At 51.4% G+C, this 15,340-nt stretch overlaps 5 protein-coding genes across 5 annotated transcripts; 1 reads left to right on the forward strand and 4 right to left on the reverse strand.

Annotated features, from left to right (window-relative positions):
* Positions 1-2,166: 2,166 nt before the first annotated feature.
* N7443_000470 (uncharacterized protein) lies at positions 2,167-3,313 on the reverse strand (the record flags this gene model as incomplete). Its single annotated transcript, XM_056880526.1, has 3 exons — positions 2,167-2,245; positions 2,298-3,086; positions 3,156-3,313. Coding segments are annotated over 3 exons (1,026 nt in total), but the record flags the coding sequence as incomplete, so codon positions are not given.
* A 3,725-nt stretch (positions 3,314-7,038) lies between these two features.
* Positions 7,039-7,714, reverse strand: N7443_000471 (GMF family protein; the record flags this gene model as incomplete). Its single annotated transcript, XM_056880527.1, has 4 exons — positions 7,039-7,230; positions 7,291-7,421; positions 7,528-7,627; positions 7,712-7,714. The coding sequence occupies 4 exons, from the start codon at positions 7,712-7,714 to the stop codon at positions 7,039-7,041; spliced, it is 426 nt and encodes a 141-aa protein (XP_056745765.1).
* Positions 7,715-8,041: 327 nt separating this feature from the next.
* On the forward strand, positions 8,042-9,045 carry N7443_000472 (flavin adenine dinucleotide pyrophosphatase; the record flags this gene model as incomplete). The annotated part of the gene is made up of 2 exons (XM_056880528.1): positions 8,042-8,125; positions 8,173-9,045. 2 exons carry the CDS (start codon positions 8,042-8,044, stop codon positions 9,043-9,045), a joined length of 957 nt encoding a protein of 318 aa, XP_056745766.1.
* A 1,014-nt stretch (positions 9,046-10,059) lies between these two features.
* On the reverse strand, positions 10,060-11,075 carry N7443_000473 (Ras family protein; the record flags this gene model as incomplete). Its single annotated transcript, XM_056880529.1, has 4 exons — positions 10,060-10,298; positions 10,422-10,697; positions 10,786-10,900; positions 11,064-11,075. 4 exons carry the CDS (start codon positions 11,073-11,075, stop codon positions 10,060-10,062), a joined length of 642 nt encoding a protein of 213 aa, XP_056745767.1.
* Positions 11,076-13,568: 2,493 nt separating this feature from the next.
* N7443_000474 (SDR family oxidoreductase) lies at positions 13,569-14,757 on the reverse strand (the record flags this gene model as incomplete). Its single annotated transcript, XM_056880530.1, has 5 exons — positions 13,569-13,601; positions 13,662-13,770; positions 13,829-13,884; positions 13,937-14,246; positions 14,318-14,757. The coding sequence occupies 5 exons, from the start codon at positions 14,755-14,757 to the stop codon at positions 13,569-13,571; spliced, it is 948 nt and encodes a 315-aa protein (XP_056745768.1).
* Between the last annotated feature and the right edge of the window lie 583 nt (positions 14,758-15,340).

Raw genomic sequence — 15,340 nt, forward strand, 5'->3', positions numbered from 1 at the left:
CATGTCAGGGGTGTGAATCCTTGTTCAAAGCCGGTTTGGGATCATAATCAAATCGATGTAGAAGTACACTATCCTTGTTGGTCAACTCGAATCGGTTTTCATACATAGAAATCGAGATGCATGGTAGACCTCGCAAGAGCGATATTCACAACGGTAGTCCAACGAAATTATTAACCCGATTACTCGGCCATAAGAAGCAGATGATGTACAGCAAGCACATGCTACCCCGATTCGGCCATGGCATAACGGAATCTAGTGAGCTTCCATCTTGTCTAAACCAACACAGTGGAGAATCCCGAACAGACCCAATCCCTATCTCGATCAGGCTAGTCGACCGTTACGACCCATCAAGTATCCCCTCCCACGTCCCAGACAGTATTTCCAACCGGGCCAACCGGATGAAACCATAATTCCAGCAGTCCGGATCCATCATCACCCCCTTACTTGAGATGTGGCCCCTGTCCGACAGCATATTTCTTTGTCCCCGGTAAGGTAGAATGGAGTCCGATCCATCGAACACATGACCAATTAGAGGCCTAAGAAATAGGAAATAATAGACTTAATCAAAAATAGGCATCTGATCCAGCTTTCAAGCGACCTGTCTTTTTGGGTTCTTTCTTCTGTAGGGGTTTTGACAGCGGGACTACCCTTGCTTCGGGCCCGGGTGATTTTGTTCTCATTCCAAGGTTTTCCAGCGAAACTACAAGTCAACCAATATATAGAATGCAGTAGGGTAGTAACGGTAGGAATCTAGTGCGGAAAAAAAAAAAAAGAAAAGAAAAGGTATTTATGTTCGAGGGGAAATGTGGCCTAGGTGCAACACATGCCAACCCATTCAGTGCGAAAGGATGACAAACACTAGAGTCCATACCTATGGAAAGCACAAACTATAACTAATCTTAGGGAAGTCAAAAGTATGTAAAACATAATAGAAAAATGAAAAAATTACATAGCTCGGCCCGCAGGAAAGAGCCAAAACCCAAAACCCCAAGCCCCGAACCGAGCCCCACGCAAAGTTCAGCCCGCCCCCACATCTAATCCCAAGAAGGAAGTAGTCTCGACAAGGCCAAAGCGGGTATGGCGTGTTTCTGGGTTTTCGTTCCGGCCTATCATGGCCACAACATTACCCCACTACGTATGGAATGCGAGATGGAAAGGTGGCAGATACTTGAGTATTGTAAGTGTCAATGAATCCAATCCACATTGAAACGGCTCGGTCCGTCCGCAGCCTGGGAAGCGGTACCAGAACCAGAACCAGAACCAGAACCAGAACCAGAACCAGAACCAGAAACTGGAAACTGGAAACTGGAAACCGGAAATTAGAAACTAGAAATTAGGAACTGATGACTGGAAAGTAGAATGCAAAGGTCCACGTACGACATTAGGGATAGGGATGGGGATGGATGTGGCATGATTCTTGGGTTGAGTCGTTGGTTGTACTACTTTTCGTGTACCTACCATTTAGTGGTACAAGATGCACGATGCTTCAGGATGCCTCCTCCGTCCTCGGTCCTCCTCACGGGAAAGGACAGAAGTCTGCGACAACACACCGGCCCACAGTGATGTGGTGGGTTGGACGACCTTTAGGAAATAAATTAAGTAGGCGTTCATGGCCGTCCCGATATGGGAATCGCCGTTGCGAGTGGGGAGAATGTCTGCCCCGCTGTCGGCCGTCATAGATTGGTTTCGGGTTCAGTCACTGAAGCGCAATTGAAGAGTTTAGAAAGGGGCAATCTAGAATAGACTACGGAGCAGTGGACTTGTGATCTCGGCCGTGGGAAACTATTGGAGATTAACACTGCACTGTTGCCTTGTTGGGATACGCGCCGTGCGGGAATTGGGAATGGTCTTGGCCTTAGAGTTTATACACGGGATTGATAATGATTACAATCGGGAGTTGAGGGGTTGGTCTTCCCGTGTGACTTTAGACTGTGTAACTTTACGAGTAAGAATCGGAAAGTTGGGGTTGAGATGTGGGTGACCATTGCTGGTCACAATACGATTTCCATTCTTCGCGGCGATCAATGCATGCTATGTCTGTCTGATATGCGAGATAAAATAACCGGATAGCAGATCTGCGGACCGCGGAAACAACACTCAGATTCATGTGAAAAGTGGTTGCGAGGCTGTGTTCGGGTTTGCTGGCACACGACGCATCGCTCACGCCTGGATATTCAAGGCTGCGATTTTGTCCTCGACGCGCCGTAGGACTTCGGGGTCCGGTTCTCGTTTGACTTTCTTTGGCCTGTAGATATTGTGAGCGCTTGATAGTAGAATACGGGTTGGGGTGTACCTACGGAATTCGTCTAGTTTCCGCACACTTCGCCTGGCCACACTTCCCACAAGTCTTCGCTCCCTCATTATATCCCGTATCGCAGACATGGCATATGTAATGGACTCGATGACGAGGTTTTCTGTAGGTCCGATCGGCCTTCAGCTTCAGCGGCTCTGGCGGCGGGTCGACATCGCCAGGATAGCCATCGGGGTGTTTGTCCAGCCTGGCTGGGTCGCGGGGACACTTTTTGCAGCGGACATGCTTGCAATTCTCGCATTCCTTGGACCCGCCGCCAAAGGTCGTCCCACAAGAATGGCAGTGTCTTCGCACACGCTGCCTCACAGTCTTGCGGATCAGATCCTGACCACCGGAGCGGGACTGCACCTTCAGCGGCGCACTAGGATCGCCAGTCAACTTGAAGTGCTGGGTGAGCGATGGACCACGCTGGAGGGCGCGGATCTCGGCGATCTTAGGCGGCTTGGGGGTACGCGGCTGCTCTGCATCCTTGCCTTGCTCGTGCGGTGGGAATCTCGGGCACTTCTTGCAGCGTGGGTGTTGGCAATTGATACAGACTTTGTCCGGGCCAAATGTGGTGTCGCAGCGGTGACAAGTGCGGCGTACGCGCATGCGAATCGGCTTGGTGACTCGGGCGAGTTGCAGATCGGAAGGAGACTTCCACTCGCCAGGCTCGAGGGTGAGGCCGTACTTAGAGAAGAGAGAGCGGGCCTTTTCCTGCTGCGTAACGCTATAGTCGGCCAGCATAGCGGGTTGTTCGACCACTGGCTTTGGGGTCGGGTCTATGGCTGGGGTTCTAAAGTATTGAGCATGTTAGCGACGCGCCGATTATCATTTGATAGTGTGTTTAAGTTGTAAAGCGTACGCTGCAGTGCTGGATTGGCCGACATCGAGGACGGTAGTCATTGATTGACGCTTAGAGCCGGAGCGTGGGCGCAGTACGGTCTTCATGCGCTTCAGATACTTGGACAAGCCTTCAGGCTTGTCGTTGGCCGGGCGGCCCGGGTTGTCTTGCGGAGACATGTCGAAGATCGGTGGGTTTCAGACAAGTTTAAAGTGGCGCAAAAATGTAATGGCGAATGCGCGGTCGCAGATCGAAACTGGAAGGTGCACAATCACTTCATTCCCTATACAACGAAGTCGACAGTCGAAGGACCTAAGGGTGTTTGTCCCAGTACCAAACCAGTGGAATGGAAGACCCGGTGGAGAGGGTCTTATTAACAGGGAACACCCGGGTGGGTGTGATGTGTCGAAGTGGGCGAAGTGGACAAAATCGTCGACGGTCGATCTAGTTCGGAAATCAAAGTCCAAGTCAAGGTCGAAGTTGGGTGATGGCCCGGTACTTGAATGGATGAGATCCTAATAATAAACATAATAAACGGGAGGGGGAAACAATACGGTAAAAGGCAAGTCAAGAGAGAGAGAAAGTAACCCAAGCCCGGGCACATGGGGGAAATCCCGACAGTCTGGGTTGGTATGGTAAGGTGCAGGTACTGCATGACTGTACTGCCACTGAATTCCTCTGTCCCGGTAGGCACACTGAGTCCGGTATCTAGGTACGGATACGTCAATACATCAGAGACCCTCCTCATGGTAGCTATCAGGTACTAGCTAGAAATATCTCTGGTATTCTCATGTACGACTCGCAGTGGGTCGCAAAGGCCCCGAGAGCGGGAAGCTGCTTGGACCATCCTGGATACTTGTAGGCTGTGGGCTCCGAGTTCTGGGCCATGCCTCCCCCGGACCTCGCCCGGCTCCCGGGGCTATGGACAGATTCGCGCCATTGCATCACACCTGGCCCAATCCCATCTCTACTTGGCGCCTGCACTTGGTTTTGTCCAGATCGTCTGATGGGGTGGCGGAGTGGGCCATCTGCTGAACCAAGCACTCAAACGGAAGTACCCGCCCTCTGTTCGGATGCGGTTCCAGAACCAGTTAACCCACGGATCAGGGCAGTCAGGAGATTGCCGTGATTTCGGGTGCTCCGTCGGCCGATCCTTTGGGTGATTATGATTCATGACTCGTGTGCAGGAGTGAAGATCAATCGCGTTTGATAAGGGGCACTACTCCGCTCTGACCTTAACACCAAGGTTTGGCCGAGCTGATCTTGTCCATGTTTACTTATCCTCGATTCTTCACACTGACATGGTCATAGCCATGGTCATGACCTCAAAACGCGAGAGAGAAGATGCAACGCCCCGATCTCGTAGATGAGAACCAGAGTGTCGGGATTCGAGATGCATGCAACCTCCTGAGAGTTTGTGGTTAGACTTTGGCACAACTCCGAGTATTTGTCAGTTGCCTTCTCCCCGTCCAATTACTGGGAATGCACTCCGTACTTTCCCCTCGTCACCATCGACTGGCCCGACGATTAGCACCCGAAGAGCGCTAGAGCCTACCCCCTGCAACGATTCTGCACACTGCCCGGGAGCGCGAGGACAGTGCGGAGCCTACGCATTGACAGGGGGGGGTTTTTTATTTTATTTTATCAAATGCAAAACACAGCATGGAGTACACAGGAGTTCGTGGACGATCTCTGGGGCCGAGCGGTGTACTCGATTAAACGAAGGTGCTATTGGACGGGAAATATCGATCTGACAGTTCAAACTTTGGGCTACGGGCGACGGCGGGCTCATCGGACGCAACTACTGCAGACTAACAACGCCCCTCTGCGATGATCATTCCGTGACTTTCATTTCATCCCTCGTTGCCCAACGGTTCCACCCACATTGTCCTTTCCGTGCATCCTGGTCGGGTGTGCCACCATGCTTCGCTTTGAACACCCCCAGTCATTCGCCAAAGGGGGGCACAGCTCAACGGCCGAGAAGCGCGTGGCAAGATTTATTATTTATTCTTTCTAGGCTAAACCACTTGGCCCGTACGGTATCCAGTCACAGCGCGTAGGGGCAAGACACACCGCCAACTGCAAGCTGAACCACTCCCTTGGTAAATGAGCTCTTTGTCCCGTTCGTTTCAAGGTGGTCAGTGCCGAGGCCAGTCCACCGCGAAGGCTGTGGACACGAATTCGATCGCTTGGAGTGGGTCACGGACTCCTGATCCCAGGATAAACGCCCGGCACGAGGTCCACCCGGTGGAGACCATGCTCCGTACGGGTATCGTAATGGACAGGTGGACAGGTGAACAGGTAAACTGACTCGTTATGACACTCGACGTGTTTATTTCTTGGTGGAACCCCAGTCTACGCTATTTAGTTCGATTAGCGTCTTGCAGCTTCGGACGATCGGGCCTTCGTCTCGGTCATCGTGACCCCGTCTAGTTTGCAACGGACAGATCTGCAGGCATAAATAGTCGGCTGCAAAAAGTACATCAGATTGTCCACGAACTATTGAGGCCGTTGAAAGTCAATCAAGAAGTTTCTGCACACTTTATAATTCGCGATTCGATGAATGAATAGGGTGTTATCTCCATCTGGGCAGAACAGGTCTTCTGTGACTTGGCCCCCATCCCAGAAAACATTCCCAAACTCCCGAGTCCAGCTAAAGCCTGTCGTGCATTCAGCTGTTTCGATTGCCGCCTGTCCCCTCATTGTCAAAGCCGTGAACTCGCAGGAACCCCCCAAAAATGATAGCATGGGCTTGTTGTACACGCCACTTGGCCACTAACGCCCGATTTCGGCAGCCGGCATCTCTCTTTTTTTCCCCTTGAGCGTGAATAGTATGAAGTGTCAAGTAAAAGAGCATCACCAATCCAGACCAATTACGACTGTGCATATTTTCATGCCGCACTTGAGCTTTGTCTACTAGGACACGGCAAGAATCCCGCGCCACCCAGTTTTTCGACACCGTATGAACATGAGAGTGCCGGTCTTGGCGATCCCGGTGTTCTCCGTGTCTAGTGTATTGACACTCCTAGCCAGAATCAGCTCAGGTACCAATCAAGTAGAATGACTAGCAAGATCAGAGTTCGAAGATGGGGGCTTGGGGGCTTGGAGGCGCATATCCTCATAGCTGGCGATCAGAGCCCGGTCTTTTCAAGACTCACCAATGACTCGTTAACACTAACACACATTGTTCGAGTCATGCGGCGCACTTCAACTTGAACTGATGGGATCGACACTGGAGAATAAATCAGGGACGGGCGAGGGAACAGCTGTAGATCACTGGGCTTACGGAGTGTCACCAATTGGAGTGGACATTGGATAGGAATGGCCGCCATTCGCTCTGTGCAGAAATTATCTAGTGACTAAAAGTTCAGCTGCGGCTTCAGCTGAGACTTAAAGCTCGCTCGTTGGCCGTCAGCTGTGGAGATTAGAAGTCTACGGGTTTCCGGCTGTGCAATCGGACATGTTCGCACGATTTCCGTGATATCCATAGATGATCTGTACTAAAAGGCTGGCCTGGTCGAAAGAGATTCAAGCACAGACATCAATCGATTCACATCTCAATTCGGCAAGACTCAAAAATCAGGCTGTCAGATCCCTCGCTAGTCCCATTATAGCTCGAAAATGCAGACGGCACCGTTGCAAATCATGTCAATCTTTGTGATAGATCGCGCATTGGAGAGAAACCCCGGTTCCTATTGACACGAGATGAACCCCGACGCCTCTCGGGCTTCCAAAGACGGTACGCCCATATATCATACGAGGTTGCACTTGGACTCGCATTTGCAACGCAAACTTACAACCTGTCAAACGCCCGCTCTATATAAGACTCCTACTAGAAATCCCCAATATACCGAATGATCTGATCCATTCGAAAGTAAGCGCTCGGACAGCGCTTGAATGGGATTTAGTCGGACCCAGCGAGCTTCTCAGTGATGGAGGTGATATCCTCATCTTCGTGGACTTCGATGACACGATTCACTTCGGCGGAGTTGCGCATCAGCTCTACTGCGCTGGCGTACATCATCCGTTGCGATGGGTTGCAGTTCACGGGGAGCCAGTAAAGCAAGACGTAAGGGACAGAGAGACGGCCGTCTTTCTATATGTGCAGATCGCTACGTTAGGAGCGTTCACGAAGTTTGTATCGAGGCCCACTTACCGTGGTCAGAGGGTGGCTGAGAAGAATGTATCGGGGGGCGGATTCGGGGAGCTCGTCGGCGAGATCCTCCATCTTGGTGTAGACTTCGCCATCTTCGGGACGGATCTCCTGTGTCTCTTTATCGATGATGTCTGGGTGAGATTATCAGTGTGCATGTCCTCAGCCAAGATGTGACTGCCCGTATCGTGTGCCGCATAGGATTCTGTCGAAAGCGGAGAGTGGTATAGGGGTGCGTACAGACGATAGCCTGGGCTTCCTTGGCCCTAGACGTGGTAAGGCGGAACTTGCGCAGTTTCTCTCTGGTCTCCGGGGAGAAAGTGTATAACCGTGATTCGGACTAGCAGCTGTCAGCTCGCGTTCCTCTGATGGGGGGTGTCGCATGTCCCGTTTGACGTCACTCAAGCGGTATTTAACGACTCACCATGTTGATTATATGTGAATAGGAGAATCCGTTGTTTCAAAAGAATGTCTCTAAAATGAGGCCCTGAACCGACACACTCGTAGCTGGTCAAAAAAGATGAGCACACGAGGAATGTGGGAAGCTCGCAATCGCCAACGAAATGCGGGCGGGGATACCCCCCCCACCACTTGCAGCTCCCCTTCAACTCTCATCCCCCAAACGACCAGCGCAGACGCTCTATACCACTTCATGCTCAACCGACTCAACTTATTAAGCCGCCATTTCCCCCGTCCTTTCAGCTCCCATCCTACCACCCAGACGCTCTCACCCCTCCGCCCAGCTCCGCCCGCAATGACATCAGCCCACCCGAACTTCACCAAACCCATCCACACGGCAGCCTGCCTGATCATCGGAGATGAGGTCCTCGGCGGAAAGGTGCGTACCATACCCAAGAAGAGTCCTACAGCAATTGACCAATCCAGACAATCGACACCAATTCGTCCTTCCTAGCCAAGTTCTGCTTTGGCCTCGGCATCCAGCTGAAGCGCGTGGAAGTCATTCCCGACGATGAAGAGGATATCATGGAAGCCGTGCGCCGCATGAGCGCCCGCTACGACTTCGTCGTCACCAGCGGAGGCATTGGCCCAACGTCTGTACACCCCTTTCAACCCCCATCTACACATTCCTACATCCTCCAGAGCACGATCCTAACCCAACCCAGTCACGACGACATAACCTACCAATCAATCGCGAAAGCCTTCAACCTCAAGCTCCAGCTCCACGAACCAGCCTTTGCCCGCATGAAGAAACTCTCAAAACCCCACCCCATGCAACCCAACTTCAACTGGGACACCCCCTCCCCCGGCCTAACCGCCAAGCTCCGCATGGTCGAGCTCCCCTATGACCCAACCATCCCGGCCGCAGACCAAGCCATCTTCGTCGCAGAAGACATGTGGGTTCCCATCGCCGTCGTAAACGGAAACGTCCACATCCTCCCCGGCGTCCCGCGTCTCTTCGAACGGCTTCTCGTGAACCTGCAACCTAGCATCAAACCTAGATTGTCTCATTTGGAGGGTAAGGCGACTGAGCGGGTGATGATTAGCACGCCGTTGCCGGAGAGTGCGGTTGCGCCTTATTTGACAGAGCTGGCGGCGAAGGTTGAGCCGAGGGGTGTTAAGGTTGGGAGTTATCCGAGATGGGGGAAGAAGAGGAATACGGTTACGTTGGTTGGGGCAGACAAGGAGTACCTCGAGTCGCTTGTTAAAGAGGTTGAGGAGAATGTACAGGGGAAGAGGGTCTCAAAGGAGGATGAGCTGGATCCGAAGGAGGAGGGGGAGACTGTTTATAGTCAGTAGATGATTTGTATCATATCCGGGGTTGATAGAAGTTGTGATACCAATAAAGCCTTCGACTGGCTCTAGGGAGGTCAGTTAGATCATTGACTACTACTTGTTTTTGGAGTATCCAACGTATTGAAAGGTTCGTAATCTGGCCAGCAAAGGCTGGAATCAATCGATGGCCAGATACCTCCAGCGCTGTCTCAGGGTTGGCCGACATCGGGACCGAGTCTACACCGAGATAGTGGACGTAATTGCAAGCTATAAATGACAATGGCTTCCCGCGCTACCCTCGAGAAAAGCGGAGTACTTATGCTGCATGACGAGTCACCATCACATCACCACTTGGGCACCGGGGCATGACAGCTCTGCAGAACGTGCACTCCAGGGCTAGCTAGGAGCAATCAACCATGCACACCCACCTGCGAGGGATCAATTGGGCAGAAGACTGGACTAGATCAGGGACAGATGCATCCCGAACCTGTTCACCTTTACCGGTACCTTTACCTTCACCTTCACCTTACCTGGAACATACGAGCTAGGTCCACAGCACACGCCATGATAGGAAGCAAAGAACCCGATGAGGAACAAATATTGACAGCCGAGTCGTCTCGCCTGAGACAGACACCTGATGATAGACAAAACAAGTAACCAGGACAAATCTTTCGCGAACCAATAATAAAAATAAAAATAGACGCAGAGGAACAAAAGGGGAATCAAAATGTTTCATGAGACGAGGGTTGGGCGTCAGGCAGTCGTCGTTTTGCGTTGCAGTAGCAGAGCAAGCCTCCATGGGAGGGCTGGCAAACCCACGAATTCGCAAAACACAAAGCCTCTTTCAGTTCTTTTCCTCTTGTTGTATCCTTTCCCTTTCCTCCCAGCCTGGGGGCGATTATAACCGTATTTGAGCACTCTCACTTTTCCATATATCCCACCGAGGTATTAGCCGTTCGTATGAACTCGTTCTCATTCTCGCTCTCTTAGCGCTCCGACAGCCGTCTCGGACTTTGTATGTTGAGACCGGGGGGCGCTTTACATAATGACGCACTTGCTGCAACAGCCGGCGCTCTCGCCGGGCTCAGCCACGTCCATCTTGCCCTCTGGTGCGCGGGCTCCATAGGCACCGGAGCCGGCGGGGTAGGATGACATCTCCTTGTTGTAGCGGCGGATCTCGCGGACGAGGTCGTAGAAGGCGTCCTCAACGTGGATGCGGGACTTGGCGGAGGTTTCGATGAACTTGCAGCCGAACTGACGAGCCAAGGCTTGACCCTCTGCAGAAAAGTGTTAGAAAGGTATAATTTTAGATGAAACATCATGTGGAGATATGGGGATATGGGGATATGGGGAAACTGGAGAAAGGGAGGTGGGAAATGGAAACCAAGGTGGGTATGTACCTTGCTCGGAGACTACGCGCTCCTTTTCCAAATCGCACTTGTTGGCGACAACGATGATGGGGAAATAATCCTTGTCCTTGACGCGCAGGATCTGCTGTTGGAAGGTCATGATTTCTTCGAAGGATTGGCGCGACGTAATGGAGTAGATGAGCAGGAAGCCCTCGCCGGTCCGCATGTACTGTTCCCGCATCGCCGAGTACTCCTCCTGGCCTGCTGTATCCAGGACGTCCAAAAGAGCGACCTCATCGTCGATGACACACTGCTTGCGGTAGGAATCTGCGAAAGAAAACAGGTCGTGAGCAATTCGATTCGATTCGGTTCGGTCGGACCTCCTGATGCCCGAGGGCGGGTATATTCGGCTCACCTTCAATCGTTGGATCGTATTCATCCACGAAGTGGCTCTGGATCAGCTGGATCGTCAAGCACGACTTTCCGACACCACCACCACCGACGACCACCAGCTTATACTCTCGTAGGAACTGCGATGAAAAGAGCCATGGTCAGCAATTGGGTACATTTTTGAGATTGAGATTGGTGCGATTGGGAATGGAGGCGCGACGGCGAGGTCGATGCGAAGCTCGACTGCGAGCCAGGGAGATCTGTGGAGATCGATAGGAGGTGTTTTTTTAGGATGGAGCTCACCTTTGAAGCCATGGTGAATCTAGGAAATCTTTCCCGAACAGAGAGGGAGAAAGAAAAGAAGGTCGAGACACAATCAGACGAGTGGGCAAAAAGGGTCCAAAAGGGAAATGCAAAACACGGGACGAGAAGGGAAGTGATTAGGGGGGGGAGTTAGTAAAGAAGAGAGGTTCGGAGTGTCGACGGGAAGAAAATGGAGAACCACTGTTGTGAGCTTCTTTGCCTTGTGGAGCCCCTACACCCCAGGCTTATTCTGGCACCTATACGATTAACTAATAATACGGACGGAAATGATCATGGATGATTACGGAGATTAAGACTAACCGGTTAAAACCGAAAAGAAAATGAGTTAAAGCAGGGGAAAGGGGGGGGGAAAAGAGGAAATTCAGGAGATCGAAGAGTGGGGGGGGCGATGATTGGGCGAGAAAAAGGGGAGATTCTGGAGTTTGATGGTATGTACTACTCTGTTACTCGCTGTTGGTCTCTGGATTCTTCTACTCACACCCTATGTATCTAGGATTGTAGTAACTAACTACCTAGAAAGGATTGTATTGATCGGTTTTGATTCCTCAAACAGAGCCTCCTAACGTGGTCGCCAGTGCAGGATAAACGTGTCGCTCTCAGATTGTGCTAAAATAATATCGAGCTTTGGTACGCTACTATCGAAATCCTCCATTGATTGGCCATCCCGCCAGCCCCTTAGGAAGGATGTGTTGACCCTGTTCGGAACTTCCATAGGACAGATAGAACATCTTCCGGCACATAGTCCCCAGTTCTCGGACCCAAACATCAAAAGTAAAAAATTGAAAAACTCCGTTTCCCTGATCAAACTGCAGAGCCCACATCGAGTCACTTCCAGACCCAAGTGGATCGTGGTGGGGATGGGTCCAGGGCGCTTTAGGGTATCGGGTTAGTTCGCACCAACTTAGCGTGATGCTGATGGGTGATGGACAACTTGTAAGGGCCGTAGCTTGTCGGGCACCAACAAGTCGTGTATCAATCTTGGCTTTCTTTTTACAACTGGATGGCTTGCAGGAGATGACCGCCTTGCATGTCGATTGCATCATCCCGACCGCCCCCGGTCTCTCTGTATCAACTTCGCGGCTTCATCATCTTTCCGGAATCCGTGTTCATGGAGACCTCCGTCAATGTCCACGTCCGTAGCCAGATCCCTGTCCATACACGCGTTGTCCGGTCCTCGCCTAACGAGCTACCCCGTGGTTGACATCTGTAGATCCTGGTATAGAACCCTGGAGCAACAGGAAGATTTAGGTCCTGTAGAATTCGGGAGTGCCCCGCGCATCCACCCACAGTCAGGATCCTCGCGTTCAGTGTCACATTGGAGTCTCCATCAATCCCACTCTCCAGGCAACGATCGCCTAGGTCTCATCCAGACCCCTCCTTTTCTGGCCCGGCTGTGGGATTCGGACATCGCATGTGCTCCAACAGTTTCAAGGATTCCAAGGTTCCTGACGCGGGCGCGATGCCCCTCTCATTCTAGGCGAGGGGACTGTGCGACCGGCAATCCGTGGCACCCGTGGACGTCAGAATTCAATTCGTTCTTCTGCCTTCGGGAAGCTTCGAGTTGCAGAGTTTTTGCTGGAGACGCCCAACTCAGCGGTTGAAATTTATATTGTAGATTGGAGGGTGTAGCTGCAGTCTGCGTCCCGGTCAAGAATTTGCAGATGCGGTCTTGCAGATGCGGTCTTGATATGATCGGTCAAACTCCCCGATTCGTGTAGTGGACGCACGGTCGGTGATGGATCACGGGCTGGCTGCAGGTGTCGGAATCCGGCAGGTGGGCGGTTCAGGCGATGGGCCCAACTGCTGCATAGGGCTGCTCGTCAGTATAGATCAGTATAGAGATGCACGGATACTCTGGCACCCTGGGCAATTTGGAAGTCAAGGAGTCACGGTCGATTCTATCCTGGATTGAGGATGAGTGGAACATCACGACCTGAAACAGGCGGCGTCTGCATTTAAGCATCCTGCTTTGCAGCATCATCTCACTATCTCGGATACTGTCGAGAACACATCCAAACTTTCAGCATCTATCTGATACACAATCTTGCCGGGGCTTAAACCAAAGAGACATCACATAGTTAACCAGGAACGAATCGCGGCAGCCGAGTAACTTCCAATGGACCCTTTGCTTCCACCGGACAAACGAGACAAGTATCTTGTCAAATAGAATGGCCTAGCTGTACGGCCTGCCATGCACCCATGTCTCCAGTCCTGGGGATACCACCGAGTCAATTTCTCTTCAATTGCCGATGTGTTCCTGCACGATCATCTACTTCATCTCTGTATTGTCGACAATCTGAGAAAGCCAAGATGTTACAAGGATTAATTCACATGACTGATCTCTAATGCAGCTTACGCGACACAAGTGCCGGTAGGTGTGGCCTGATCTTCTAAGACTCTGTGTTTGACTCTCAAATTGTGGAACCATGTACGACGGACTCTATCTATGTACCTCCCATGCTTCAAATTATCACATACATTAATCTATGACTTGCGGTGCATAGTGCCGGCGCCAGCCTATTCAATGGTAAGTAAGAGAAATTCACTAGCAATTCGAGAGAACGCATAGTTACATACCTGGTGGTTGGGGAAGATCAGCGTGTCCGCAATGACGACATTCTCCCGTCGTCCGGCAGCGAAGACAACAACCTCGGCAATATCCTCACCAGTCAAAGGCTCAACGCCCCTAAGAAATGGTAAGATTGGGTTCAGAGTAGAAGATGGAGTTGATCAATTCCACTTACTTATACACGGCATCAGCCTTGGACTTGTCACCGTAGAATCGGACAACAGAGAACTCCTACCCACATGTTAGCTTGTGTCTTGTAGTGAATAAAGGTAAATATTCGTACAGTCTCAACCTGACCGGGGTCAATCTCGATAATACGAATGCGGGTAGCAATGAGCTCCTTGCGCATCGACTCAGTGAAGGAGCGGACAGCCGCCTTAGTAGCGCAGTAAATACCACCACCGGGGTAAGGCTCACGGCCGGCAATGCTGCCAATGTTGATAATATCACCGCGGCCACCTTCGGGGCGCTTCTTGAAGATAGCGAGAACGGCCTGGGTCATGTGGATGAGGCCGTTAACGTTGGTGTTGAACATGACATTCATATCTTCGGTGGCGATATCACCAGCATGGGCAACACCCTTGACGAGACCCCTTTAATTCATTGTTAGTGCCCCGCTATGTCTTTGTCCAGTATCGGTCTTCTTTGATGATTGATGACTCACGCATTGTTGACAAGGACGTCAATCTCCTTGAACTCCTCCGGCAGAGAAGGAACAAAGTTCTTGATCTCCTCCGGGCTGCTAACATCCAGCTTGACCGGCAGCACTTTGACACCATCGCCAACTTCGGCCTTAATCTCGGCAGCGAGCTGGTTCAATGCGTCGATACGGCGCGCGGTCACAATAAGTTTCAGGTTCTTAGGCGAGGTACGCGCAAACTCCAGAGCAGTGGCCTTTCCAATACCGGAAGAAGCACCGGTAACAACAACAGTCTTGCCCTCGAGGCGCTTTGCCATTGCAGAGGCCATGGTGCGTCGGATAAGGGTGGGTTGGACGGCTAGAGAGAAAGGGTTGGGCTTTGCAGAGAGCGAAGCGGCGGGTGGGGGTGCGGAAAGTCGGTGGAGGAGCTGGATTGATCTACCACAGGCTCTGATATGGTTCATTAAGAGTGCTCGTATCTCTCCGGCGAATTGCAAAGAAAATAAAAGAACGGCCTTATGGCGTGCGGGGATCGCGTTGGCGTCATATCGGGTTATGTAATCGGCTAATCATTGCGGCGCGGTGTCGGTCTTCGTGCCGAGTTCATTTTCACTGTTTAGAAATTCCGGCGATACACCGGCGAGGTCTGTAAAGGATCCATTGCTCGGCCGAGAATCGCTCAGATCCCATTTGAAGTAAAAGTATTGTCTGGTGGCAAGAGACGGGAAGAACAACACATGACACACTTTGGTTCAACATTGAAAGCAGTTTAATCTCTCTTGTGCAGTTTACTTGACAATAATCATTCTTTTTTTTCCTTTCGTGTGAAAAGTAAAGGCGTCATTTGCAATACCTCTCTTTTGTTGTGCAGCAGCTCATTGTTAGGACTCGCTTTCATCAGACAAATAGTTCCCAGGGCTTCTCTATTATATTATGTTTTAACAAGAGAAGACATGTCTATCTTCAGGGCTTAAAAGGCAAGGTAATTCCCCTGGCATTGTTCTCGAACTTTCCCCTAGACACACCTGACGTAAGTTGTCTCTTCTT

This window comes from Penicillium atrosanguineum, assembly GCF_028827265.1.
Source record: "Penicillium atrosanguineum strain IBT 20685 chromosome Unknown utg000001l_segment0_segment0, whole genome shotgun sequence".
In the NCBI taxonomy this organism is placed as follows: Eukaryota; Fungi; Ascomycota; class Eurotiomycetes; order Eurotiales; family Aspergillaceae; genus Penicillium; species Penicillium atrosanguineum.